This window comes from Tachysurus fulvidraco, chromosome 15 (genome assembly GCF_022655615.1).
Source record: "Tachysurus fulvidraco isolate hzauxx_2018 chromosome 15, HZAU_PFXX_2.0, whole genome shotgun sequence".
Classification (NCBI taxonomy): Eukaryota; Metazoa; Chordata; class Actinopteri; order Siluriformes; family Bagridae; genus Tachysurus; species Tachysurus fulvidraco.
The window spans coordinates 5,011,661-5,039,493 of NC_062532.1; the positions used below are offsets into that span (position 1 = coordinate 5,011,661).

At 36.1% G+C, this 27,833-nt stretch overlaps 3 protein-coding genes and 1 long non-coding RNA gene across 11 annotated transcripts in view; 2 read left to right on the forward strand and 2 right to left on the reverse strand.

Annotated features, from left to right (window-relative positions):
* LOC113648365 overlaps positions 1-27,833 on the reverse strand; it is a 261,316-nt gene that overhangs the window by 5,215 nt on the left and 228,268 nt on the right. The window lies entirely within an intron of this gene.
* On the reverse strand, positions 2,554-5,202 carry LOC113645821. 2 transcript variants are annotated; one of them, XM_047801222.1, is made up of 6 exons: positions 4,884-5,202; positions 4,172-4,513; positions 3,815-4,054; positions 3,646-3,672; positions 3,183-3,278; positions 2,554-3,031 (listed from the first exon to the last, which is right to left on the reverse strand). In XM_047801222.1, the coding sequence occupies exons 1-6, from the start codon at positions 4,969-4,971 to the stop codon at positions 3,015-3,017; spliced, it is 810 nt and encodes a 269-aa protein (XP_047657178.1). In that variant the 5' UTR covers positions 4,972-5,202; the 3' UTR covers positions 2,554-3,014. The 2 variants fall into 2 exon arrangements, with proteins under 2 accessions (XP_047657178.1, XP_027007505.2); XM_027151704.2 differs by having other exon boundaries at positions 2,554-3,278; positions 4,884-5,200.
* LOC113651602 overlaps positions 6,570-27,833 on the forward strand; it is a 45,997-nt gene continuing 24,733 nt past the window's right edge. Inside the window, exons 1-5 of one of the 3 annotated variants that reach the window (XM_047801212.1) lie at positions 6,570-6,792; positions 15,726-16,046; positions 16,377-16,619; positions 17,391-17,711; positions 22,971-23,213. In XM_047801212.1, the coding sequence (XP_047657168.1) occupies positions 6,738-6,792; positions 15,726-16,046; positions 16,377-16,619; positions 17,391-17,711; positions 22,971-23,213 (1,183 nt within the window). In that variant the 5' untranslated portion in view covers positions 6,570-6,737. Of the gene's footprint in view, positions 6,793-14,201; positions 14,385-15,343; positions 15,369-15,725; positions 16,047-16,376; positions 16,620-17,390; positions 17,712-22,970; positions 23,214-27,833 lie in introns of those variants that run through there. The other 2 variants (XM_047801211.1, XM_047801213.1) reach the window with 2 other exon arrangements.
* Positions 26,219-27,587, forward strand: LOC113645871. Its single transcript, XR_003441314.2, has 3 exons — positions 26,219-26,853; positions 27,090-27,173; positions 27,422-27,587. It is a non-coding gene; the product is annotated as an uncharacterized LOC113645871 (long non-coding RNA).

A 27,833-nucleotide genomic window follows, 5' to 3' on the forward strand; every position in this document is an offset into this window, starting at 1 on the left:
ATAAATAAATAAATAAATAAAACTTTTTTTCTAGCATAAATAAACTGTGTTTCCGGAGCACACCTACCCGAAGCAGTTCCTGTGAACATCAGCAGGATCCCAAATACGATCTGCATTTTTGTTCCCCTTTGCTAAGTCCAGAGAAAAGAGGTCAAAACATCCAGAAGCCCACAAACATACAGAAGGGAAACGAACACAGTGCTGTTCTCTCTGAAGCTGTTCACTAGCTGAAGATATTTACACTTAGACCGACACCAGCACACACACACAGACAGGCTGAAACTGTAGGTAATGTTTTACACGACAAATAATACTCTTGTGAAGTGAAAAAGAGGAAGTAAGATCACATTTCTGCAATGCCCACTTCCTGTTTTCTCTCCTAAAGAAATGGACAGAATGTTACATTTAGTTTCAATAGTAATTGCACTTAACATGTCTGTAGTAAACCCAGCACACTGAGGAAAACTAACACATTCCTCTCTTATTAAGTGTGTAAACAACTTTCAGATAGGTTTTATCCAGAAAACCTCTGATAAAATTGTATTACAGCGAGCGCTTTACATTTTGCTTAGTTAAATTCTAAAGACAGGGTTAGGATTATGAAATTAACAGAGAAAAAAAGTTCATTTATGATTATCCTGCAAAGTGTTTGCATTCGTCATAGAATTGTATTAAAAAAGCCATGACCTTTCTCAATTTGTAATACTATTAATGCTGTGTAATGAATGTCATGTTCACACATAGTAGCAGCTATAAACAGTAGTTCCCTTTCTGGGCTTTTTATTTTCTTTCTTTTGAACTAAAAATGACCCAAAGGGCAGACATACAGCATGGCATATGATTAAATGTCACCCACTGAATTGTGGCTAGACTCAGTTATGAGCTATAGTTATTTTAGCATTGATTTTGGAGAACTTCACAGTTTCTATCACCCCCAGAGTTTCCTCCTGAACCTGAGGCAGAGTTTATTCCAATTGTCTTTAGGAGAACTTAAACTCCATTTATTTAAGATATTTTAAACCTGTAGTGTTTTTGTATTTTATTTGAGTTTTGTGTAAAAACTCTGTATGTATTTATTTATTTATTTAGTTATTTATTTTACAATGGTAGCTTTATGCATAACCAAACAATAGCATTGTTTGCTTCATAAATTAAAAATGGAGTCTTTTCAGTCACATTTTTCCTCAATGGAATTGAAACTTGAAGCCAGAATCAGAATTTGAATTAAATCATGACCGATTGCATCATAAAAAGCTCTGAAAATAGCAATTTCGTCTTAGTATTTGAGAGATAGAGCCCTCTAGTGGTATGTTGGTGAAAATGACGTAATATCCGGTTGCCAGGTAAAAATAAACAAACAAACAAACAAACAAACAAATACCTCAAATATAACGATTCTCAAACTAGCAGTCACGAAATATTTTTGATCATTACTTTTTTATTGGTTCCATTTATTAAAAGAAAAATTAAATATACTAAATACACGGAATCACGAGGCTCAGATACCTGGTGGCTCACACCTCACTCTGAGACACGTATTGAGAGTGACAGTGACTCATGTCGGTCTTTTGTCACGCTCTACCACCACACATTGTATTTCTCACACAGAAAAACTTACTATTTATCATTATTTATTAAATATGCCACAGCGCCCAAAACGCATCTGTCCGCACCGCTGTATCTATGGAACCGGGCAGGAATCAAGCGCTTCTCCCCTGGGGCGCCTGATACTTATCAGCCAATCAAAAACAGGCTACACAACAGCCAATCAGAAAATAGCACTATTGTATCTGGGTAAGATTTAACGCAACAACCAATAAAAAAAGCATATCCTAGAATTGTTCAGCATCACTTTGAGCACAGAGTCAGTCATGATCTCCTGTTTTAATGTTACAACAAATTCACAACTTGTTTGACACAAACAATGACATCTTGACTGCTGTTAGAGATGTTTCGAAGATAAGCAGCATCAGTTTTTCATGAGTGTCTGTAACTTAGCCAACAGTTTTACAGCCTGTTCACTGACAACACCTGCTCAGAACAAGAAGTGTAGGCCAGTGGTTTTCAAACTGGGGGCCGTGAGATGGTGCCAGGGGGCCCCGGTTTTACAACATTTTATAAGATAATGGATTTATCATAAATTCTGTGTAATTAAATCTCAGAAATAATAATAATACTAATAACATAAAATAATACAAAAATACTAATAACCACCAGCACTACACTGTATAATTTAATGTTTTCTCTCATTCAAATATTAAGTTTTGGAATGTTTTATGTCATTTATTTATTTATTTATTTATTTGTTTGTTTGTTTGTTTGTTTGTTTGTTTATTTATTTATTTATTTATTTATTGGGGGGGGGTGAAATATGTCATATTTAACATATGTCACTCTTGCCTGTCTTCAAAACTTGAGTGCCCTGCTAATATTCAAACCAAATTCCTCAAGATGGCAGTTTGTTAACGATAATCAAACTATGATACTAAACAGTACAGAGACTGATTACCAAATTGTCACGATTTCAGAGAAACACCGCTAATCAGACCCAAGTGCAGGATTAAACAGTCCTTGTTTTTATTAACTTATTTTTTAAAAACATTTAAGAATACAACATAACTTGGAAATGATACGAAATAAACAAAACACAAACTCCTGAAGAAATGATGGCGTCACTGAAACACAACATGGAGGACCATAATAAAGAGCCTAAAAAAAAAGACTTGACAGAAATAGAGATTTGACTTGACAGAAATAGAGATTATTTCTGTTCCTGTTCATTTAGTGTGTCTGTCTCTAGACCTTCTTACACAGTTCAACATCCTTATATGACTGGGTCTAAAATACTTTTTTTATTATTATTATTATTTAACACATTTACAACATAATGCTCAATGTGAATATCTCATCATGTCTTATAGTTGACTTGCAGGATTTTGTTGTCATATGTATATAGATTATTCTAGGCAATTCTGAGGCTGTTTTAGTTTGTTTAGTGTAAACCTAATCCAGGTTTACAGTGTTTCCTTATCTGTAAAAGGAAATAACACTCAGGTCAACACTGCAGTTACATCACCACAAAAGCATTAAACAGCTACTGATTCTCTTCTGTCTTTACATTTCGACACACTTCTATATGGACTAAGACAGGTTTTCTAAGATAGTATGTATCGAAGTCTTACGATCAAATCTTCTCCTGTAGATTCTGGCATAGATGTAAAACAGTGACAGCAGAATGATGATTTCAAAGAGCCACACAGTCACAAACACCATGAAACCTGAGAGAGAGAGAGAGAGAGAGAGAGAGAGAGAGAGAGAGAGAGAGAGAGAGAGAGAGAGAGCGAGAGAGAGAGGGAGCTAGCTTGAGCTTAACTGGTTATGCATTCAGTCAATTAATAGTCTTGTTTTTGTTCTCACAATATGTCTGAACTGTTACACATCCCTGCAAGTGTTTTGTTAACCTGCCTCAAGCTCAAGTTTGTGTCATAAGTAGTGTACATCTACACGTTCTATATTCGTATCTTACATCATCACTCTACTTCATTTGTACATTTGTGGCTTTTGGTCAGTAAGTAAATAGTCATGAGTAGCAGGAAGGAAATTAGCACAGACTTCAGTGGAACTAAGTGGAGATAAGGTACATACCAGTATTATAATGGGTGGAACTGGTCTCTGCAGAAAAAGAAGACAAACACAATAAGCAGTATCGGTTTGAGTCACATACCGTCAGGTTAGATGGATGTTAGGATGTATGTAGATGCTAGATTGTTATGAAGATTAGAGATAAATAATCCATTATTTAAAAAAGACTCACCGAGACATGGATGGAGTTCAGTGGAACGTCGCACACTGCTGACATGATTTTCTACATGACAGGTGACGTTTGCATGGTTTTGTTCCAGGAGCAAACTGCTGTTTCCGTCCTCTAGTCGAGTGAACAGCTTTAAATCTGAAGTCCAGCTGAAGTGCAGGTTGTCTCCGTCAGCAGAACAGGACAATTTCTGGATCCCAGGGGACAAGCAGCTATATGACACTTTAACTGAGGACACCTCAGCTGCAGATTAGAGAAAAACACCTCATAAGGAATTATCACATAACGTCTGTCAACAATTAGGCTATTGTTAATGTAGCCGTATGCTCTGTGTTGTGATTAGAACTGATGTGTTCATACCTTCAATCTTCAGTTGGAGAATATAAAATGTTTTAATATTCCAGTCTTCATCATTGATGACTAAAGTGTATTTCCCAGAGTCACTTCTCTCTGTACTGTTTAGTATCATAGTTTTATTATCGTTAACAAACTGCCATCTTGAGGAGTCTGGTATGGGTCGATTAAGTTGGGTTTTTGTATATTTTAAAAGAAAACGACTGGTAGATGTATTGTTACTCAGTATTAGGGAAAACCTGTCCTCATCAACCATTTGCAGATGCAGTCGTTGTCCCAGAGCTGCATAACACTCATTAGGTACAGAATGTGTAAATTTACAGACAACAGGATCCTGATGCAGAAAACCTGCCAACAAAAGAAAGAAAAAAACTAATTCGGACACTGAAACAAACCTTTGTGGCACTTAAATAGCTTACAATATACCAGTAGGATGAATGTAATTATTGGACAATTTTCAAAGGTGGTTGAATGGTGGAAATACTTGCATGTATTCGTGTAATCACTAAAAATCAGCCTAAGGCATGTTTTATGTTTGTATCCAATGTACTTTCTCCAAATTCTTTAGTAGAGACAAATTGTCTCAAAATGCATTTGTTCAAAGTATATTTGCACTTTTTCCTGATCAATAAATTCCACTTACATTCGTACAATTTTCATTTCATAAGGCATTAATATGTAATACACAAAATGAAATGTGCATTCAGAGGAAACCTACCTGAGGAACGTCCTGTGAATAACCACAGGATCCCAAAGAGGACCCGGAATCTCATTTTGTCCACAGAACCGTCACCTCGCTCTTTCATCTGATAGCTAGAGATCTTTTGAGTAATGAGAAACAAAAGTGACGAAGTTCATTTTATGTCAAGATTCTCACTGTTCTGAGAATTAAGTGAGTGAGGAAGTGATTGTGCAACAAGGAAATCGATACACAGTGTTTATCAAGATCACTGAAGAACTCTTACTATTTTATTCCAACAATAAACAGGGAAAATGTGCTTCTTTATTAGTGTAAGATTTTTAAATGTTCATGGCCCCTTGACTTGTCCCTTAACTTGTCACTATTGAGGCTTGGATCATTTGTAAGAGGAAATAATCATGCTTATGTAGCCGGTTGAGAGATAAACACCTGGGCCTGAATCATCTCATTTTTTTTGTACTGTATATTACAATTTGATGTCTTATGGAATACAAATTGTAAGAATTCAAGTGTAATTAATGTTTTCCACTTTAATTTGCCCAATAATAATAATAATAATACTATGTTATTTAAGTGCCACAATGTTTTTTTTTGCATCAGTATCCTGTTGTCTGTACAAATTCTGTGCAAATGAATGAGGAGGACCGGTTTTACCTATTACTGAGTTATTACAAGTCATTTGATAAATATAGGACATTCCTATACCAGTGTGCACTAAAGGGACAAAAGAATTGAGCCGTTACAGGAATTAGAATTAAACAGAAGTGAAAATAAAAAGGACATTTTTTGTTGCAGTTCTTTAGTGTTAAACCCAAACCGCTGCAGCTTGCTAAGCATCTCACACACTGAGTTGCTAAATTTTTTTAACACCATCATTTCAGCTTTCAGCAAAATGTCTAATGTTGTTCAATGATATTATTTTATGTTTATCGCCAAATAAGTTTATTTTATTTTCAATGTACTGTATTATCTATCACTATGTAAAACTAGAGCACCATTTCCTTTTTGTTTTCTTTGAAATGATGCCAAAAAAAATACATTTGTTCAGTTTGACTGTGTTCGTACGTGTGTGTGATATCGTGCGTTCATGAGTGTGTGTGATATCGTGTCTTAAGAATTCACACCTGAGGTTTTTACACCCCTGTTAACTCAGAAGCAGAAGCATTTTTTTGTTTGATTTTGGTTGATCAGTCAGCCAAGTCAATGTATTTTATGCATTTCAAATTTGTTGCAAATTGTAATAATGAATGGATGAATCATTGATTTGCAATCATTTTTACATTTATTCCTAACTACCGACTACCTGCATTAAGATACATTTATCTGAAAAAACAAACAAAGGCAGATGTAAGTGCAGATTCTATTTATTATAATGTGCAAAAAGAACTAAATATGTGAAGCAGGACAACTCTAAACAAAAGCACTAGGAAGTAAAAGATACAAACATGAGGACAAGGATGAGACACACTGTAGCATCAACAGTAACAAGACCAAGACACAATGAGAAAACAGGAACTTAAATGATGTGGCACTAAAGTGATAATCCAACACAGGAGAACGTGATCATGGGGGAAATGTGAAACACAACAATGATGAGACCTAAAAAGGACCAGCCTGTTATGAGAGGTTTATAGACCCTGTATGACCATGTAAGTGTGAGTGAGTAAAATATTTCCTCAGACAAGACGAACAAACCACAGGGCTGCTTTACCACTTCTAAATCAAGGGCTCCAGGCCGTGCATGGAACTTCCTGTTTCTCAGTAAAATGGTGTTAGTTCTGTAAAAGAAGCTCCATCTTGCTTTTGTAGTCGTTCATCACTCAGGTCCAAGATCTCCATCAAGTACAGAGAGAGGATTGTTCTCTGGACAAAATGAGAATACAGGTCATTTTTGGAGTCCTGCTGATTTACACCCACGTTGTCATGGGTAAGTTTTATCCTCTAATAATGCATGATTCATTTATTTACTACATGTGCAGTTGTACAGTTTCTGCTTTATGAAATGAGAAATGGTCTAAATGTAGTTTAAACCTGTGAGATCAGAGATCAGTAAATCGGTCAGCTTTTAATGAAAACTTCCTGCACTTCAAAAGTAGAGAATGTTTTTTCTGTGAATGACTTCATCAATCAATTTATGTATTAGGAAAAAAAAAGACTTTCACAGACTCTAAACTGTGTAATATATATTTTAATATATAACCATTTAGATGCTTCTGTGCAGGTTTTTCTATTCCATTATCTTCATCATCATTGTTAAGATGCAGATTTAAAGGAGTCTAAAGCAAATGTAGTTTTCACAGTCCAGCTTAGAGATGGTCGAGGTGCCAAAAATATCTAATCATAATACTTAATACAAATACATAAAGACAATCTAATATAGACAAATATTAATTTAATTGTAAACTTTGTCATTTATTTTTATGTCTTTAAAGCTCCTTTCAGAAAATGTCTATTGTTAAAAAGACAATGCAGAAAATTTAACTTGCTACTGCTATAAGATTCTACAACCTCCAATATGTTGTATTTTTGTGAAGGGGGGGGGGGGTGTTTATGAGTGTTTATGCAAATTCTGCATCATCTATTTTATGTCATTTTGTATAACTTGTAAATAAAAAATAGTTTTTGGATGATGTTGGCTGTGCTGTTAGAATAATTTCAATATAGTAAATAAAACTGAACAAATAAGTCAATTAATCAGAGAAGATGCTGTTTTGAAGTTTACACAGATCAGAGGTGTGTTTCAGTTTACAATAATATTAACAGAATGCTGATGATTTTTTTCTTCTTCTGCAGGTTCACTGTTTCAGGATCATGTTGTCTGTACATTTAATCAGATTAAACAGTGTTATGTAGCTGTGGGACAACGACTGCAACTGCAAATGCCGCTGGAGGATGGGTTTGACCTACAGACCACTGGTTTAATTATAAGATATAGAAAAACCCAAAATTCCTCATCAACACCACGTCTCCCAAGATGGCAGTTTGTTAATGATAGTAAAACTATGATACTAACCAGTGCAGAGAGGAGCGACTCTGGAACATACACTTTAAACATCATTGATGTAGACGGGAGAAGTAAAGGCAGTTATACTCTCCAGGTGAACATTGAAGGTAGGACCACACAACCTCTAATCACATCACACAGCACACTACAAGTTATTTCATAAATGTATAAAATATACAAATCCATCCACACTTTTGTCTCTTCCAAGATTTTGTTTTATATTTTCATATTTATTTATGCAAATGAGGCTCCATCTAATTAAAATGCAGAAATGTACATACTTAACAGATTAAAAAAACAATTTGAGTTTTGATGTTAGAATTTTTTTTTTTTTTTTTTTTTGCCATATCGATTTTTGAGTTTATTTTGTTGTGTTTCTGATTTGTTCTTGTATTTCTGGTTTGATAATGTGTTTAGTAATTCATCCTGAGGTGTTTATCTCTAATCTACAGCTCAGGTGTCCTCTGTGAAAGTGTCCTACAGCTGCTTGTTCACGGAGGTCAGGAAAGTGTTCTGTTCTGCTGATGGAGACAACCTTCACTTCAACTGGACTTCTGCATTAATCACTCGGTTGGAGGACGACAACAAAACTCTCGTACTGGATAAAATACATAATAATAATGTCACCTGTCATGTAGAAAATCACATCAGTCGTGAGCACAATTCCATTAAACTCCCGACATGTATTGGTGAGTTTGTCTTTTTTCTTTGGTTGATTGTTTATTTTATTTTGTATTTTAATAAATTATTTAACAATAACAGTAACGATGATGCAGATCATTTGCATGTGACTGAATGTGATGCAGACAAACACATCATTTTGTGTAAACTCTAACTTAATCATTGTCATATAATCAACAGGTCATTCACTTGTTCAAATAAAAAAAAGTGTATTTGTGTGTATATGTGTGTGTTTGTGTGTATGTCACGTTCAGTCCATCACTTCTGTACCAATATAATACCAAATTTCAAAATTACAAAAGAAAACTATTACATACAGTATAATACAATAAAACACATGCAATAAACTTAATTTTAATAATCTTTATTTCTTATCCAAAATTTAAACTTATACCTAAAGATTTACAGTATTAACGACACATTACAGCTGTGTGCGTGACCTCAGAATGTGAACGTGGCGTGAAGTTAACAGAACAGAAAGACTTGGCTTTATTATCTAGTAGATAAGATCAGAGATGAGGCATGTGTTAATGAAGTCATGTGCTACTGAATAAAAGAGGAATTACTGCATGAAACACTTTGTCATGTTGCATTGTTGTTATTAATGTCATGGCCTGAATTTCTCTTTACATATCAACACCTTAAATGACTGAAATGTTTTTGTCTTTCTTCTTGTAGACCTCATTCTAGTTATTCTGAGCTCAGTTTGTCTGATTCTCATTGTACTAGCTGTCTTAGTGTTTTGTGTCTACAAGAAGAGACAAGGACTAAGGATCAAAGGTCAGAAGCAATCTGTGTTTTTGCAGTTTGCACAAAATCATGTCATATTTGTTGTCTGGCATTTATTCAAGTCACTTATTTAAGATCACGCTTGATGATTTTATAAATTGTGCTTTATGATGATTCTGTAACAACCAATCATGTGCCAAATATACAGTAGTTTTTAATATGGAGTTGAATAGATGTGTGTTTTGTTGACAGCCCCTTCTCAGGACAGCATGCAGCTTGTGTACGCGGAGGTCACCCACTCAGCCAGGAACAGGACAGACACAAGACCCAGCACGTGTAAGACTTCACCACACTTTAATAATATATGCACTGGATTAATCCAAATGCCTTTCATTGATATATTACACTTTAGTACACACAAAGTTGTGGTGGGTTCATTAGTACGGCCACATAATAAAAAAAGGAAATCTGAAATGTTTAATGTTGTTTAATGTTATTATAAGTTAAAAGCCTGTTTAATACTAAGTACATTAATCAAATTGATTTCATCAGCGATTTCTCTGTGTGGTGTTTTGTGGTTCAGCCCCAGTGCAGAACGAGGGTGTGGAGTACGGCACGGTGGTCACATCCAATCAGAAGAAGAAAGAGGATGATGTGCAGTACGGAGAGCTGGTGTTTAACACTCCTGCACAAAAAAAGTGCAAGGTGCCCAAAGTACAAGAAGATTGTGTGTACTCAGGTGTCCAGCGCAGTTAGTGAGGGACACAATCTTAGCCTGTCTAAAGATGCATAATTAACATAGTTTTATTTGTGTTTAGTATTTATATGTACATAGTTTTTTTTTTTTTACTATCGTCATCCTGGTAGAGGACGTTGATGAAATTTCACCCATACAAACTAAACCCTGCTCACAGTAAAACTTTTACAGTATCTGGTTTTGCAATTGCTGATTTTTCAGGCAATTGTTTGTCTGACTTTCTGTCTAGAGCTCAGGTAACTGTTTGTGTGGAGTTTTGCCTGTGCTTTTTGCATCTATCTGGGTTTCCTCTGACTGCCCAATATGCAAATTGGTGGATTAGAAGAGAGAGAGAGAGAGACATTGCAGACATTTAGACATTGTCTAAAGATGCATCATTACCATAGTTTTATTTGTGTTTAGTATTTATATGTACATAACTTTTTTACTATCATCATCGTGGTAGAGGAAGTTGATGAAATTCCACCCGTACAAACTAAACCCTGCTTACAGTATATATATATATATATATATATATATATATATATATATATATATATATATATATATATATATATATATTGAATGAATATATATTCATTCATTCATTTTCTACCGCTTTATCCGAACTACCTCGGGTCACGGGGAGCCTGTGCCTATCCCAGGCGTCATCGGGCATCAAGGCAGGATACACCCTGGACGGAGTGCCAACCCCTTCGCAGGGCACACACACACACATTCACTCACACCGGACAATTTTCCAGAGATGCCAATCAACCTACCATGCATGTCTTTGGACTGGGGGAGGAAACCGGAGTACCCGGAGGAAACCCCCGAGGCACGGGGAGAACATGCAAACTCTGCACACACAAGGCGGAGGCGGGAATCGAACCCCGACCCTGGAGGTGTGAGGCGAACGTGCTACCCACTAAGCTACCCACTACCCCCCATATATATATATATATATATATATATATATATATATATATATATATATATATATATATATATATATATATATATATATATATATATATATATATATATATACATATATATATATATATATATATATATATATATATATATGTGAGAGAGAGAGAGAGAGAGAGAGAGAGAGAGAGAGAGATTGCAGAGGACTGTAAGAGACCACACATCATTGACCACTGTTAATGTCTACAAAAAAGAAATTAAATAATTTATACCATTTTTTTTCCTGTTTAAATGTAATGCATCAGTTGCCATTTTAAATCCATAGTATTTTGTAACAGTGTTTATGGTGTTAGTTATGTACAGTATTTTCCGCACTATAAGCCGCACCTAAAAGCCTTAAATTTTCTCAAAAATCCGGTGCGCTTTATAACCCGGAGCGCCTTATAATCCGGAGCGCCTTATAATCCGGAGCGCCTTATAATCCGGAGCGCCTTATAATCCGGAGCGCCTTATGTGTGCACCGAGTTCCAAAAATCTGTAAAAATGTTGTGTGACTTCGGTAAGCGCTCCGCCTGGTTGACTGTCGGACCATTTCCCGCTGACACAGAGACATAATACATACACTACGTACGCTGGCAGCGATAAACCAATCAGAAAACATTACGTAATACGTACAATACGTACGCTTACCTCCGCCACGCCTCCGGTAGGTATACTACGGCTATGTTGCAACACAACATTTGTTTCTTCCTAACCATTTTGCGCTCCACACTCCAGTCCAGTAGTTGGCGGTAAATGCACCTTAAGTTGGTTTGCCATCCGCCAATAAAAATCAGATGCTTACGAGGCACAATACAAACTACAGGCTATCAGTTACACGGTTGTAAATGTGAATAGAGCAGCTGAAAGAATTCAACATCAATGTATCTATGGTTCGGAAGTGGAGGAAGCAAGAAAATGTACTGTGCCAAGTTAAGAAGACACAGTAGATGAGGACTTTGATGGATTTGTGGGAGAAGATTGATTAAAAAATAATGTGTGTGTTGTTAAATAGTAGAATGAAGTTAAACTAAACTCACTGTTTTGCTTCCGTTACCTTTTTTGTAGACCGTATGTTTTAGCATGCGCCTTATAATACGGTGCGCCTTATAATACGGTGCGCCTTATAATACGGTGCGCCTTATAATCCGGTGCGCCTTATATACGCTGCGCCTTATATACGGTGCGCCTTATAATACGCTGCGCCTTATATACGGTGCGCCTTATAATACGCTGCGCCTTATATACGGTGCGCCTTATAATACGCTGCGCCTTATATACGGTGCGCCTTATGATACGCTGCGCCTTATATACGGTGCGCCTTATGATACGGTGCGCCTTATGATACGCTGCGCCTTATAATACGGTGCGCCTTATAATATGGGTTAAGTACAGAAATAGACCCGTAATTGAGACTGCGCCTTATAGTGCGGAAAATACTGTACTTTAATGAAAAATACTTTATTTTATCACATATACATTACAGCACAGTGAAATTCTTTCTTCACAAATCCCAGCTTTGGAATTTGAGGTCAGAGCACAGGGTCAGTCACGATACAGCACTCTGTAGCAGGGAGGGTTAAGGGCCTTGTTTAAGGGCCCAACAGTGCCAGCGTGGCGTTGCTGGGGCTTGACCCCTAATAACCCTGAGCCTTGACCACTTGAGCTATCACAACCCTCACATCTCACACACACACATCTGACTCTGTACTCACAGCACAACAAAGATATCTTAACAAATATCTTTATTCTTGTTTAGAAATAAAGGATTGAATATAAATAAGCAGAAATATCTGTCTATGGTATATAATATTTAAAATTATAAAATGTACCTTAAATTGGGATTAATATATATAAAAATAAACAAGTTTTGCTATTGTTTTTCTTGTTTTATTTTCCTACTTGTAGACACACTTATGCCATCACCATGGTCTTTAATCATATGTAAGGTTTTTGGGTGTAGATGAAAATGAAAAAGAAGAGAAAATAAAAAGGAAGTTTCTTGTTGCAGTTTTTAGTGTTGAACCCACACAGCTGCAGCTTCCTAAGCAGCTCACACACTGAGTTGCTAAATTATTTTAACACCAACATTTCAGCTTCTCTTTAAGAAAAAAGTTGTACAGAAGAAGTGTTTCATGAGGCTGTTTTGTACCTTTTTTAAGTGTTAAATGACCAAAATGTTCAGCTCTAAATGAATTTTCAGTTTATGTCTAAAACTTTCTATGGAATTGATTTCAATGTCTGTAACTTGTATTTGTTAAAATGATATTTTTAAAAATTATTTTGTTTATTGCCAAATAAGTTTATTTTATTATTAATGTACAGTATTATCTATCATATATAAGACTCGAGAATATTTCCATTTTATTTTCTTTGAAATAATGCCAAAAAAAGTCGTTCAGTTTGACTGTGTTCATGTGTGTGTGATATCGCACGTTCATGAGTGAGTGTGAAATCGTGCTTTAAGAATTAACATCTGAGGTTTTACACCCCTGTTAACTCATGGGCAGAAACTTGGCTGATCTATATTGAGTATTGACTATATTAATAATGAATAGAGAACATATTGCTGTAACTCATATCCTTTGTTATTATATTTGCTTTTGAATAAAGAATAAAATTTTAAAGTCTCTCAGCTTTTGTTCCTGGTGAAGAGCAATTGAACTGCTTGGTTCTAAAAATAAAACAATTAAATGAAGAAATAAAAAAAGAAACGATGAATCATTGATTTTTGATAATTTTCACATTTATCTGAAATAAACATGGAAAATATCAAACTCAGGATATCAGGATTAAATGGATGGGTAATACTTACAAACAAAGGCAGATGTAAGTGCAGATTCTATTTATTATAATGTGCAAAAAGAACTAAAAGCAGGACAACTCTAAACAAAAAAATACTAGGAAGGAAAAGATACAAACATGAGGACAAGGATGGGACACACTGTAGCATCAACAGTAACAAGACCAAGACACAATGAGAAAACAGGAACTTAAATGATGTGGCACTAAAGTGATAATCCAACACAGGTGAGCGTGATCATGGGGAAAATGAAACAATGATGAGACCTAATAAGGACCAGGTTGTTATGAGAGGTTTATAGACCCTGTATGACCATGTAAGTGTGAGTGAGTAAAACATTTCCTTAAACAAAACGAACAAACCACAGGGCTGCTTTACCACTTTCAAGTCAAAGGCTGTAGATGTTGTATGGAACTTCCTGTTTCTCAGTAAAGTGGTATTAGTTCTGTAAAAGACGCTCCATCTTCCTTTTGTAGTCGTTCATCACTCAGGCCCAAGATCTCCATCAAGTACAGAGAGAGGATTGTTCTCTGGACAAAATGAGAATACAGGTCATTTTTGGAGTCCTGTTGATTTACACCCACGTTGTCATGGGTAAGTTTTATCCTTTAATAATGCATGATTCATTTATTTACTACATGTGCAGTTGTACAGATTCTGCTTTATGAAATGAGAAATGGTCTAAATGTAGTTTAAACCTGTGAGATCAGATATCAGTAAATCGGTCAGCTTTTAATGAAAACTTCCTGCACTTCAAAAGTAGAGAATGTTATTTCTGTGAATAACTTCATCAATCAATTTATGTTTTAGGAAAAAATAAATATATTCTAAGAAATTTCCAAATTTACCTCCAAAAGCACTAAACTGTCTAAAATAAATTTTAATATAATAATTCTGATCCTATTGTTTAACCCTGTGTCCAATTTTCTTTTCCATTAATGACATTTACATTTACAGCATGTGACAGACACACTTATCCAGAGCGATGTACAAAAGTGCTTTTAAGTCTCTAACATTGAATACATTAACTCTGGGCTGTCTGTGTCGAATGTGCTGCTTTACAGCCAGACTGGTTTGGATCTTGGAGGATGTTCTGTGAGAGTGTTACACATCATCAGTGTTAAGATGTAGATTTAAAGGAGTCTAAAGCAAGTAAAGTTTTCACAGTACAGATTATGGCTGGGTGAAATGACAAAAATCTAATAATATACAATACAATATAAATACATAACCAAATTCAAATAGAGAAATATTAATTTCATTTTAAACTTCGTAATTGTTTTTCTATATTTCTATAAAGCTACTATATATATGATTTGTGTATATATATATATATATGATTTGGGACCTTTATTTCTATGATTCTTATAAAGTAAATGACAAAAAGAAAAAAGAAAACGGGTCCCTTTAAGCGCGTGCGTGTGACGTCGGTGCACGTCGGACAGCAGAAAGCACGAGGAGAAAAGTTTTGCATGTGCTGCTATACATGTGTGTTGTGTTCCGTTTGTCGGGTTTGCGCTGGATTGCGTGTCTTGTTCAATACGTGCCGAGTTCGGTGTGTGAAGGTCTTACGATGAGGTTTCATATATATATATATATATATATATATATATATATATATATATATATATAGTGTTTTCATACAAATGGTGCATCATCTATTTTCTGCAATTTTGCATTATTTGTAAAATAGTATTTGGATGATATTGGTTGAAAAATTCTACCTCAGAGAAAGGTTTTCTGAAATATCATTTATCCTTTAATCAACTGTGATGTTAGTATGATTTCCCTGCCATTTTAATTGTAAAGAAATTTTAACGACTGTGTAAATAATCACTTGTAGAAGATACTGTTTTAAAGTTTATACAGATCAGAGGTGTGTTTCAGTTTACAATAATATTAACAGAATGCTGATGATTTTTTCTTCCTCTGCAGGTTCACTGTTTCAGGATCATGTTGTCTGTAGATTTAATCAGAGTAATCAGTGTTATGTAGCTGTGGGACAACGACTGCACCTGCAAATGCCGCTGGAGGATGGGTTTGACCTAAAGACCACTAGTTTAATTTTAAGATATAGAAAACAAAGCCCCCCACCAACACCAACAAAATATTTCCCAAGATGGCAGTTTGTTAATGATAATAAAACTATGATACTAACCAGTGCAGAGAGGAACGACTCTGGAACATACACTTTAAACATCTTTGACGTAGACGGGAGAATTAAAAGCAATTCTACTCTCCAGGTGAACATTGAAGGTAGGACCACACAACCTCTAATCACATCACACAGCACACTACAAGTTATTTCATAAATGTATAAAATATAAACATTTATCCACACTATAGTCTCTCTCAAGTTTTTCTTTTATATTTTCATATTTATTTATGCAAATGAGGCTCCACCTAATTAAAAATGCAGAAATATACAGATTAACAAAAACAATTTGGGTTTTAATGTTGTTAGAAATTAATTATTTTTTGCTATATCTATAAGATTATTTAGTTTGGTTTCTGATTTGTTCTTGTATTTCTGGTTTGATAATGTGTTTAGTAATTTATTCTGAGGTGTTTCTCTCTAATCTACAGCTCAGGTGTCCTCAGTGAAAGTGTCCTACAGCTGCTTGTCCTCTGGAGTCATGAAAGTGACCTGTTCTGCTGATGGAGACAACCTTCACTTCAGCTGGACTTCTGACTTTAACACACTCCCTCAACTGGAGAACGGGACCAGCACTGTCACACTGGAACAAGACCATCAAGGAAACATCACCTGCCATGTAGAAAATCATGTGAGCCGTGACCACGATACTGCTGAACTCCACCAATGTCCTGGTGAGTCTGTCTTTTATAAAGAAGGATTTAATGAATAAAATTCCAATGCAGCAGTTTGTGAACACAGAGACATAACAGCCAGATCCAGACACATCCTGAGGACAGCCTTGACTAATCCTGTCAGTCCCCATATACAGTCTTTAATAATCCCACCTGCTCCTTAACAAAAGTTGAAGTTTACTTTACACTCCCACAGACACTCTTGTCTAAGATTTATTTTATAAATGACATGTTGACCTACAGAATAGATCCTAATGCTTAACCCTGTGCAGACTTTTCTTTTACATCATCACTGTTAACATGTAGCTTTAAAGTTGTCTAAAGTTATCTGACAAAAATATCTCATCACAATACATAAAGACAATAAGCTCCTACAATACACTATGATTCTACAACATTCAATATATATTTTATTGGAAATTTTGGGCAAAAGGTGCATCATCTATATTGTCATTTTTCATGTTTTATATATACAGTATACAGTTTATATTATATTATAATATAGAATATAACGCTTTGTATTTTGTATATAAGTAAATTCGAGTCTATGGATGATTTTGGTGAAAAATTCTAATTTAATGCTGAACAGAATTTTAAATATTTATTTATTGCTTAATCACTGATGCCATTTTTTTCCAAATAAAATCCAGCAAACAAGTAAATCAGTTGGAGAAGATAAACACAGAGTTTTGAGGTTTATACAGATCAGAGGTGTGTTTCAGTTTACAATAATATTAACAGAATGATGATGATTTTTTTCTTCCTCTGCAGGTTCACTGTTTCAGGATCATGTTGTCTATAGATTTAATCAGATTAAACTGTGTTATGTAGCTGTGGGACAACGACTGCACCTGCAAATGCCGCTGGAGGATGGGTTTGAACTAAAGACACCTAGTTTCAACTTAACATATAGAAAAAACCAAAGTTCCCCAACACCAACACCACATGACTCAAGATGGCAGTTTGTTAATGATAATAAAACTATGATACTAACCAGTGCAGAGAGGAACGACTCTGGAACATACACTTTATACATCATTGATGTAGACGGGAGAAGTAAAGGCAGTTATACTCTCCAGGTGAACATTGAAGGTAGGACCACACAACCTCTAATCACATCACACAGCATTTTATAAATGTATAAAATATAAACATTCATCCACACTATAGTCTATCAAGATTTTGTTTTATATTTTAATATTTATTTATGTAAATGAGGCTCCAGCTATTTAACAAATGCAGACATGTACATACTTAATATCACAAAAAAAAAAAAAAAAAAATCCAGGATTTTTGGTTAGAATTTAAAACTTTGACAGTAAAGAAGCTCTCAAGATAAAGTCATTGTTCCACTACTACTTTCTGATTGGAGATTATCTTCATGTGTTTCTGATTTGTTCTTGTATTTCTGCTTTGATAATGTGTTTTGTAATTTATTCTGAGGTGTTTATCTCTGTCACAACCGGCTCAAGTCATAACAAAAAAGGGAGGACGCAATGAAAACCAAAATACCATTTTGTCTTTTGTTTAAAATGTGAATAATTAGTCTGAGCTTTGACAGAATGTTTTTTTTAGCAGTTTAAACGTGATCGTGTATTGGAGAACACAAATGGACAACAATACTTACAAAATAAGGAAGAACAAAACAGAAAACAACCCCAAACAGAACCCAAGCAGAAAAATCCCCCTAAACACAATCAACACCAAACTTAAATAAGGAGAAATAACAAGCAACAGGTGCACACGATTTAGCGGCACAGCGCCACCCACTGGCCGGCCGTAGCGGGGAAGCAGGAGACCCGTCAGATTTGGGCTTTGTAAGGAGCGCAAAAATGTTAATGGGTTATGGTCAGTATAGACGACCAAAGGTCCCTCCGTTGCCCCAACATACACATCAAAGTGTTGCAATGCCCATATTAAAGCCAATGCTTCTTTCTCAATTACAGAATAATTTAACTGATATAAATTACATTTCCGGGAAAAGAAAGCCACTGGATGGTCAATACCTTCCTCGGATTTCTGTATCAAAACAGCACCTGTGCCTATGTTATTTGCATCTACTTGTAATTGAAAAGTCTGGTCAAATTTCGGAGCCGCCAAAACTGGAGCTTCTGTTAACAACAAATATGATTCCAATGGAGCTTCACGGTTCCACGCAACAAATTTGTTAAAGGCGCAGCCATCACAGAGAAATTCCGACAGAAACAACGGTAAAATCTCACCATTCCCAAAAAACGCATTAATTCCTTTTTGGTAGTTGGATTAGGATAATTTTGGTTTGGTAACCGCATTTACTTTTCCATAATCCATGCAGAACCAAAAAGAGCCATCAGATTTACTCACCAGCAGTGACGGGGACACCCAGCTAGAAAATGAGGGTTCAGCGATACCATTTTTAAGCATGTAGTCAATTTCAGCATCCAAATGTTTTTTCTTATTTGCTGAAACACGATAATAATGCTGACGAATAGGTGCAGAATCCCCGACATCAATATTGTGCTCGATTAAATGAGTACATGATGGAATATCTGAAATCAGTGAATTGTACTTAAAGTAATTAAATTAATCAAATCAGCACGCTGCTCCTCCACCAAATAATTCAGCCGATCACATACTGTTTTAAGAGCCTCTGAGTTTTGCAAACGGCCTTGTAGGACCAAATCACGAGGATAAAACTCAGGGAGACAGAGGGAGTTACATCAGCAACCGCAACCATTCCTTTCGGAAGGACATGTTTAATATCAGACCCAATCATTTCGTTCGTGTCACTATCAATAAGAGCAGCCTCCTTACATGCATAATAGGGTTTTAGCAAGTTTATGTGACATACTCTGGTTTTCTTATTTTGATCTGGAGTTTTGATCAAATAATTAAGATCTGATATTTGATGAGCAACGGTGTAAGGTCCAGCAAATTTAGCCTGAAAAGGTGATCCTACAATAGGCAAAAATGCCAGTACTTGATCACCTTGTTGACTTCTGCACGACGATCAAAGAAGCGCTTCATCCGGTCCTGAGCCTTACTTAAATGTGCTTTTGCCATTTGACCAACCTCAAAAATTTTCCTACGAAAATCGCTAACATAAGTCAGAACATTCTTCGGCGGATCAGATTTTTTCCAGTCATCAGCCAAAACATCCAAAGGACCTTGTATATCATGGCCAAAAACCTGTACTCTCCTGTGAAGCCTCACGAGCAGCCATCAGCATCCAGGGTAAACCAGCTTCCCAGTCTTTCCCAATCTGAGTACAATACGATCGTAGTAAAGATGTCAATGTTTGGTGAAATCTTTCTAGAGCTCCCTGGCTCTGTGCATGGTAGGCACTGGAAAGCTTATGTTTAATCTGAAGTTGTTTTAATATTTGACCAAACACATTAGATGTAAAATTATTACCTTGGTCCGATTGAATAACTCGTGGTATTCCAAAGACAGAAATAAACTAAGTGCTTTCAAGTCATTTTTCGCAGTAATAGAACGAAGCGGGTAAGCAGATGGATAACGTGTTACCTGACACATAACCGTAAATAAGTACTCGCTGCCTGATTTTGACTTTGGCAAAGGGCCAGCACAGTCTATCAAATACTCAAAAGGTTGACTTATCACAGGGATTGGATTAAAGGGGTGCTGATTTTATCGCCTGGTTAGGTTTTCCTGTAAGTTGGCAAGTATGACACGACTTAATGTAACTAGAAACATCCCGCTTTAATTTTGGCCCTAAAAAACCTTTTTAAGAGAGAGAGAGTGGCTCTTAATAGGGTTTCTTTGGCCAAAATTAAAGAGGGATGTTATAGGTTTTTTAACACCCAAATGACCAGATGTATCATGTGCAGTATGTAACACAAGGTTCTGAAATTTCTGAGGAACAACAATTTGTACAATGGGGTCTCCAAATGCAAAATCTCTATGTGGTACCCGTTTTCGAACCAATAGACCTTCATCTAGGTAATAACCAGAAGGAATGTTGGCAATCGTGTAACACGAACCAACCCGATCAAATAGCTCATTTAAGGTTAAATCCACCTTTTGTTCCATCACCAAATCATTACGCGCTACTAACAAAATTGAAGGAATTTCCAAAGTACTCGTCTCCTTTGGACTGTCACGTTTATCAACCGTTTGGTTCTTTGACATAGCCCGTGTTACTGCACAGGACGGCAAAACCGTGGTAATGAAAAACGGAAAAAACCTTCATTCTTCGATTCATGAATTATTGGAGACGGAGTCACCACCAAGTTTGACGAACAATCTTTCCAAAACACGGTTTCCAGCCAAATCATTCCCTAGCATAACCTGTATTCCCTCAACAGGCAAACAAGGACGAACACCATTTACAACTTCACCCTGAATTAAATCAGACTGCAGAAAAAGTCGATGAAGAGGAACAGACATAACATCAATACCGATGCCACGTATAAGCACATTATCTCCTGTATTCGGACTTGAATGAAAAGGGCAGTACTGACTTTAAAACGAAGGATTCAGACGAACCAGTGTCTCGCAAGATTTTTACAGGCACATTTTCTGCAGAATCAAGCGAACCGACATAACCTTCAGTAACAAAAGGATTAAAAGTCAGACCGCAGGGTGTGCAAATTTTTTGCTCATGGGAATGAGACAAGGCTGAAACGGCTAAAGCAACAGGTTTCACAGGCGGAAATTTTGAGTTGGTTTTGGACGTTTCTCTCATTTTTAACATCAGACACAGTTTTCCAATGACCAAATGTATGACAATAATTACACACATTTTTATCTTGGCCTCCAACAAAATCACGCTGAAATTTACCAGGCTGAGTGGATTTACGCCACGGTTCGTTCCGACTAGGACCTCCATACATCTTATTTGCCGAAGTTTTATGAATTAACGAAAATTCATCGGCTGAAACAGTTGCTTCATACGCAGTGAAAGAAAGTCGCTACACGAGAAATACAATTTTTGAATTGTTCAAGTACAATCAAATACTTTAAGTCGTCAATCTCAGAAGCCGTACACCAGCGATTAAAGTTTCTCACCTTTTCTCCAAAACCCAAATTTTTGCCTGTATGCCTCCGGAACTAATTCATAGGATTTTAAAACTGTGGTCTTTACAGTCTGATACTTTGCTGCATCCTCTGTACTAAGAGAGGAGTACGCTTCTTGAGCCCTGTTCGTAAAAACACATAGTAACACATTGTGTTACACATTGTGTTACGTCCGCATATCCTCTAGACCCGTAGCTGGACGTAACCCATCAAAGTACGTTGGTCTTCTGGCCAATTTCTTGCCTCAGCAACGCATTCAAATAATACAAAAAAATTGTTCCACATCCTTTTCATCAAACATGCTTACTTCCTGACCCATTTGTGCCAGGAATTCTTCCATCTTTTATCAAATCCAGGTGATAACGTTCAAGTTCTAATTGTTGTTGCACTTGAACCTTAGATAATTCGAGACGTCTTTGTGCTTCTAATATTTTTTCTTTAGTCTCAGCTTCAAGTAACAACAGTTCTTTTTGCTGTTCAAACGTCAAATGAGACATCTTAGATGTAACATTAACAACAGGTTTTGGCTGCGACTTTAACACATCACGTTCATTCAGCTCGGATTTTATGACAGTCTTAATTGTATCTTTTAAACGCTTATCTTGGACGGATAACGTAATTTCATAATGATTTGGTCTTTAGAAAAGACATCCAAAAGATCATCTGACAAAGTTTTAATAAACTCCTCGACAGAAGCCATAACAAAACTAGGTAAGCCTATTTTAATACATACAGTAGGTAACAAAATTGAAGTGCACTTCCCCCTAACTAACTATAAACTAACTAAACTGAACCCTGGAATTCATATAGTTACTTGCGGTGGGTATTTACACACCATAAACCAGTGTTCACAACAACAACCAATTGACTAGTTGCCATTACAAAACACGGACGTGTTCCCGAGCTATTGCTCCAACCGCTTTCACCATACAAAAAAATAAACTAAAATAACAAACAGAGCATCCGGTTAAGGACACCCTCTTTTCCTAACCAGGGAAAAGCAGTCCAAAATTATTACCTGTTAAAAGTATCAAAACAGCTTACTTACCAAATTCAATTCCGCACAAATGTTTACAAAACAAAAGCAAGCGATATACCAAATTCACTGCAGCCCTACAAAACTAAAGTTTCAACGAATAACCAATATCAACGGAATTTACAACGAATTAACCAAATTAAAGTCACATACAAAAATACTTAAACTGTAAGAATGGACGAGCCCCCACTTTTGTCACAACCGGCTCAAGTCATGACAAAAAAGGGAGGACGCAGTGAATTTGATATATTGCTGACTTTTGTTTTGTAAACATTTGTGTGGAATTGAATCTACAGCTCAGGTGTCCTCAGTGAAAGTGTCGTCCAGCTGCTTGTCCTCTGGAGTCATGAAAGTGAACTGTTCTGCTGATGGAGACAACCTTCACTTCAGCTGGACTTCTGACTTTAACACACTCCCTCAACTGGAGAACGGGACCAGCACTGTCACACTGGAACAAGACCATCAAGGAAACATCATCTGTCATGTAGAAAATCATGTCAGCCGTGACCACGATACTGCTGAACTCCACCAATGTCCTGGTGAGTCTGTCTTTTATAAAGAAGGAATTGATGAATAAAATTCCAATGCAGCAGTTTGTGAACACAGAGACAAAACAGCCAGATCCAGACACATCCTGAGGACAGCCTTGACTAATCCTGCCTGTCATAAAGTCTTAAATAATCCCACCAGCTCCTTCATAATATTCGATTTCTCATTGTTGCTCCTCTATAAATTTTATCTCCCACTTTTAACAGACACTACTGAGTAATTCTCTTTACTCATCCACAGACATTAGTGATTAACCGCACACACTCACACAGACATTAGTGATTAACCCCACACACTCACACAGACATTAGTGATTAACCCCACGCACTCACACAGACATTAGTGATTAACCCCACGCACTCACACAGACATTAGTGATTAACCCCACACACTCACACAGACATTAGTGATTAACCCCACACACTCACACCGACGTTAGTGATTAACCCCCCACACACACAGACATTAGTGATTAACCCCCCCCCACACACAGACATTAGTGATTAACCCCACACACTCACACCGACGTTAGTGATTAACCCCACACACTCACACAGACATTAGTGATTAACCCCACACACTCACACCGACGTTAGTGATTAACCTCACACAGACATTAGTTATTAACCCCACACACTCACACAGACATTAACGATTAACCCCCACACACACAGACATTAGTGATTAACCCCACACACAAACATCTCATCAGTCATCTTTTACTGAACGCTCAGAAGTATAAAATATATAGTTTTCATCATTGAATGCCTTCATAAATCAAACAATATTTGGGTAGAATAATCTTTATCACTGATGCTGTTATCTGTATTGATTGTTATTTTTTCCATATTAAATGAAAATAAGTAAATCAACTGAGAAAATAAAAATAGACAGGTTTGAAGTTTATACAGATCAGTGGTGTGTTTCAGTTTACAATAATATTAACAGAATGCTGCTGATTTTTTCTTCCTCTGCAGGTTCACTGTTTCAGGATCATGTTGTCTGTACATTTAATCAGATTAAACAGTGTTATGTAGCTGTGGGACAACGACTGCACCTGCAAATGCCCTGGGAGGATGGGTTTGACCTAAATACCACTAATTTAATTTTAAGATATAGAAAAACCCAAAGTTCCCCACCACCACCACGTCTCCCAAGATGGCAGTTTGTTAATGATAATAAAACTATGATTCTAACCAGTGCAGAGAGGAACGACTCTGGAACATACACTTTAAACATCTATGATGTAGACGGGAGAAGTAAAGGCAATTATACTCTCCAGGTGAACATTGAAGGTAGGACCACACAACCTCTAATCACATCACACAGCACACTACAAATTAATATGTCATAAATGTATGTATAACATACACTCATCCACACTATTGTCTCTCTCATAAGGTTCATTTTACTAGTTCAATATATTTGTCCAAACGTGGCTCCATCATATTACAAATGCAGAAACGTAAATATTAACCAAACAACAAAAAACAAATTAGGCTTTAAATTTTATTAGAAACTTACATTTTTATTTATCAAATATATATTTGAGTTTATGTTGCTGTCCTTTTGATTTTCTCTTATACTTTTAGTTTGATTATATGTTTATTTGTTATTGAGTCTGTAGTAATTCATCCCGAGGTGTTTATCTCTAATCTACAGCTCAGGTGTCCTCAGTGAAATTGTCCTACAGCTGCTTGTTCTTCAAAGTCAGGAAAGTGTTCTGTTCTGCTGATGGAGACAACCTTCACTTCAGCTGGACTTCTGTGTCAATCACTCGGTTGGAGGACGACAACAAAACTCTCGTACTGGATAAAATACATAATAATAATGTCACCTGTCATGTAGAAAATCACATCAGTCGTGAGCACAATTCAATTAACCTCCCGACATGTATTGGTGAGTTTGTCTTTTTTCTTTTGTATTTTACTAAATTATTTAACAGTAACAGTATGGATGAGGCATTACTGTTACTTCTCAACTTTCTGAGAAAATTATTATGCAGATCAAAAAATGTGTGTGTGTGTGTGTGTGTGTGCTTGTGTGCAGTGTTGTATAAAGTAATAGAAAGCAATACTTGAGTAAAAGTACAAGTATCGTACTAGAAAAAGACTTTGGTAGAAGTGAAAGTTGCCTTTTAGAATATTACTCAAGTAAAAGTCTTAAAGTATCTGATATTTACTGTACTTAAGTATCAAAAGTCATTTTCTGATATTTAATGTACTTAAGTATTTGAAGTAAAGGTAAAAAGCACAATTTCAGTGATTTTCGGTAGGCATAAGAGCCGGGGCAGTTCTAGGATTTCACCTTTAGGGGTTTTAATGAAAATGTAAAACAAGAAGAGTTATATATTATATATTATATGACTACATAGTAAGCCAAACGTTATGGTGTTATTAACTGGCAAAAGTGGACACCAAAATTTTATGCATGATGTAATGATGCCAGTCTCGAATCAAATCAGTTCATGTATGTGTGCATTCTCTACAAACAGTGTGTCCAATGAATGCACTCACTCACTCACTCTTTTCCTTCCGCTTATCCACAAACTACCTCGGGTCACGGGGAGCCTGTGCCTATCTCAGGCTTCAAGACCAAATCAATAAATGTTATTTTTATCTAGTATTGAATGGAATGTTTGCATTAATATTTTGTTAGTGCTACAACTCTGTTAATAAGCATAGCGAAATTTCACTGCTTTTGGTCGCCGTATTTGCGGCTTTCAGCCGATTAACGTTATAAATGCCTCCAGCTCTGACTGCGCGTGCAAGCTGCGCGTGCCTGTGCTTCTCCTTACAGCGTGCGGAGCTGAGTAATGCAATCTAGGAGCAGTGAATCGCCAAACCTCCTTTATTACAGTCGCACACATTTCTTCTGATTTTATTTTGTATTAACGAGTAACGAAGATGCTTATTGGAAATATAACGGAGTAAAAGTATACATTTTATCTAGAAAATGTAGTGGAGTAAAAGTGAAAGTTGACATAAATTTAAATAGCGAAGTAAAGTACAGATACGTGACATTTCTACTTAAGTACAGTAACGAAGTATTTTTACTTCGTTACATTACAACACTGCTTGTGTGTATGTCATGTTCAGTTCAACACTTCTGTACAAATATAATACCACATCTCAAAATTACTACATTAATTCATCAATTAATACAATAAAACACACGCAATAAACTCAATTTTAATAATCTTGATTTCTTATCCAAAATATAAACTTATACCTAATGATTTACAGTATTAACGACACATTACAGCTGTGTGCGTGACCTCAGAATGTGAACGTGGCGTGAAGTTAACAGAACAGAAAGACTTGGCTTTATTATCTAGTAGATAAGATCAGAGATGAGGCATGTGTTAATGAAGTCATGTGCTACTGAATAAAAGAGGAATTACTGCATGAAACACTTTGTCATGTTAAATATAGTGGCAGCATCGTTGTTATTAATGTCATGGCCTGAATTTCTCTTTACATATCAACACCTTAAATGACTGAAATGTTTTTGTCTTTCTTCTTGTAGACCTCATTCTATTGATCCTGAGCTCAGTTTGTCTGATTCTCATTGTACTAGCTGTCTTAGTGTTTTGTGTCTACAAGAAGAGACAAGGCCAAAGGATCGAAGGTCAGAAGCAATCTGTGTTTTCTCTGAGTTTGCACAAAATGGTGTCATATTTGTTGTCTGGCATTTATTCAAGTCACTTATTTAAAATCACATATTAAATTTTTAAGCTTGTGCTTGATCTGTATTTGTATGATTTTATAAATTGTGCTTTATGATGATTCTGTAACAACCAATCATGTGCCAGATATACAGTAATTTTCAATATGGAGTGTAATAGATGTGTGTTTTGTTGACAGCCCCTTCTCAGGACAGCATGCAGCTTGTGTACGCGGAGGTCACCCACTCAGCCAGGAACAGGACAGACACAAGACCCAGCACGTGTAAGACTTCACCACACTTTAATAATATATGCACTGGATTAATCCAAATGCCTTTCATTGATTTATTAGACTTTAGTACACACAAAGTTGTGATGGGTTCATTAGTACGGCCACATAATAAAATAAGGAAATCTGAAATGTTTAATGCTGTTTAATGTTATTATAAGTTAAAAGCCTGTTTAATACTAAGTACATTAATCAAATTGATTTCATCAGCGATTTCTGTGTGGTATTGTTTTGTGGTTCAGCCCCAGCGCAGAACGAGGGTGTGGAGTACGGCACGGTGGTCACATCCAATCAGAAGAAGAAAGAGGATGATGTGCAGTACGGAGAGCTGGTGTTTAACACTCCTGCACAAAAAAAGTGCAAGGTGCCCAAAGTACAAGAATATTGTGTGTACTCAGAGGTCAAGCGCAGTTAGTGAGTGACAGCCTGACTAAAGATTCATCATTACAATAGTTTTATTTTTATTTAGTATTTTTTTATACATAGCTTTGTTACTATCATCATCCTGGTAGAAGACGTTGATGAAATTCCACCCATACAAACTAAACCCTGCTCACAGTAAAACTTTTACAGTATCTGGTTTTGCAATTGCTGATTTTTCAGGCAATAGTTTGTCTGACTTTCTGTCTAGAGCTCAGGTAACTGTTTGTGTGG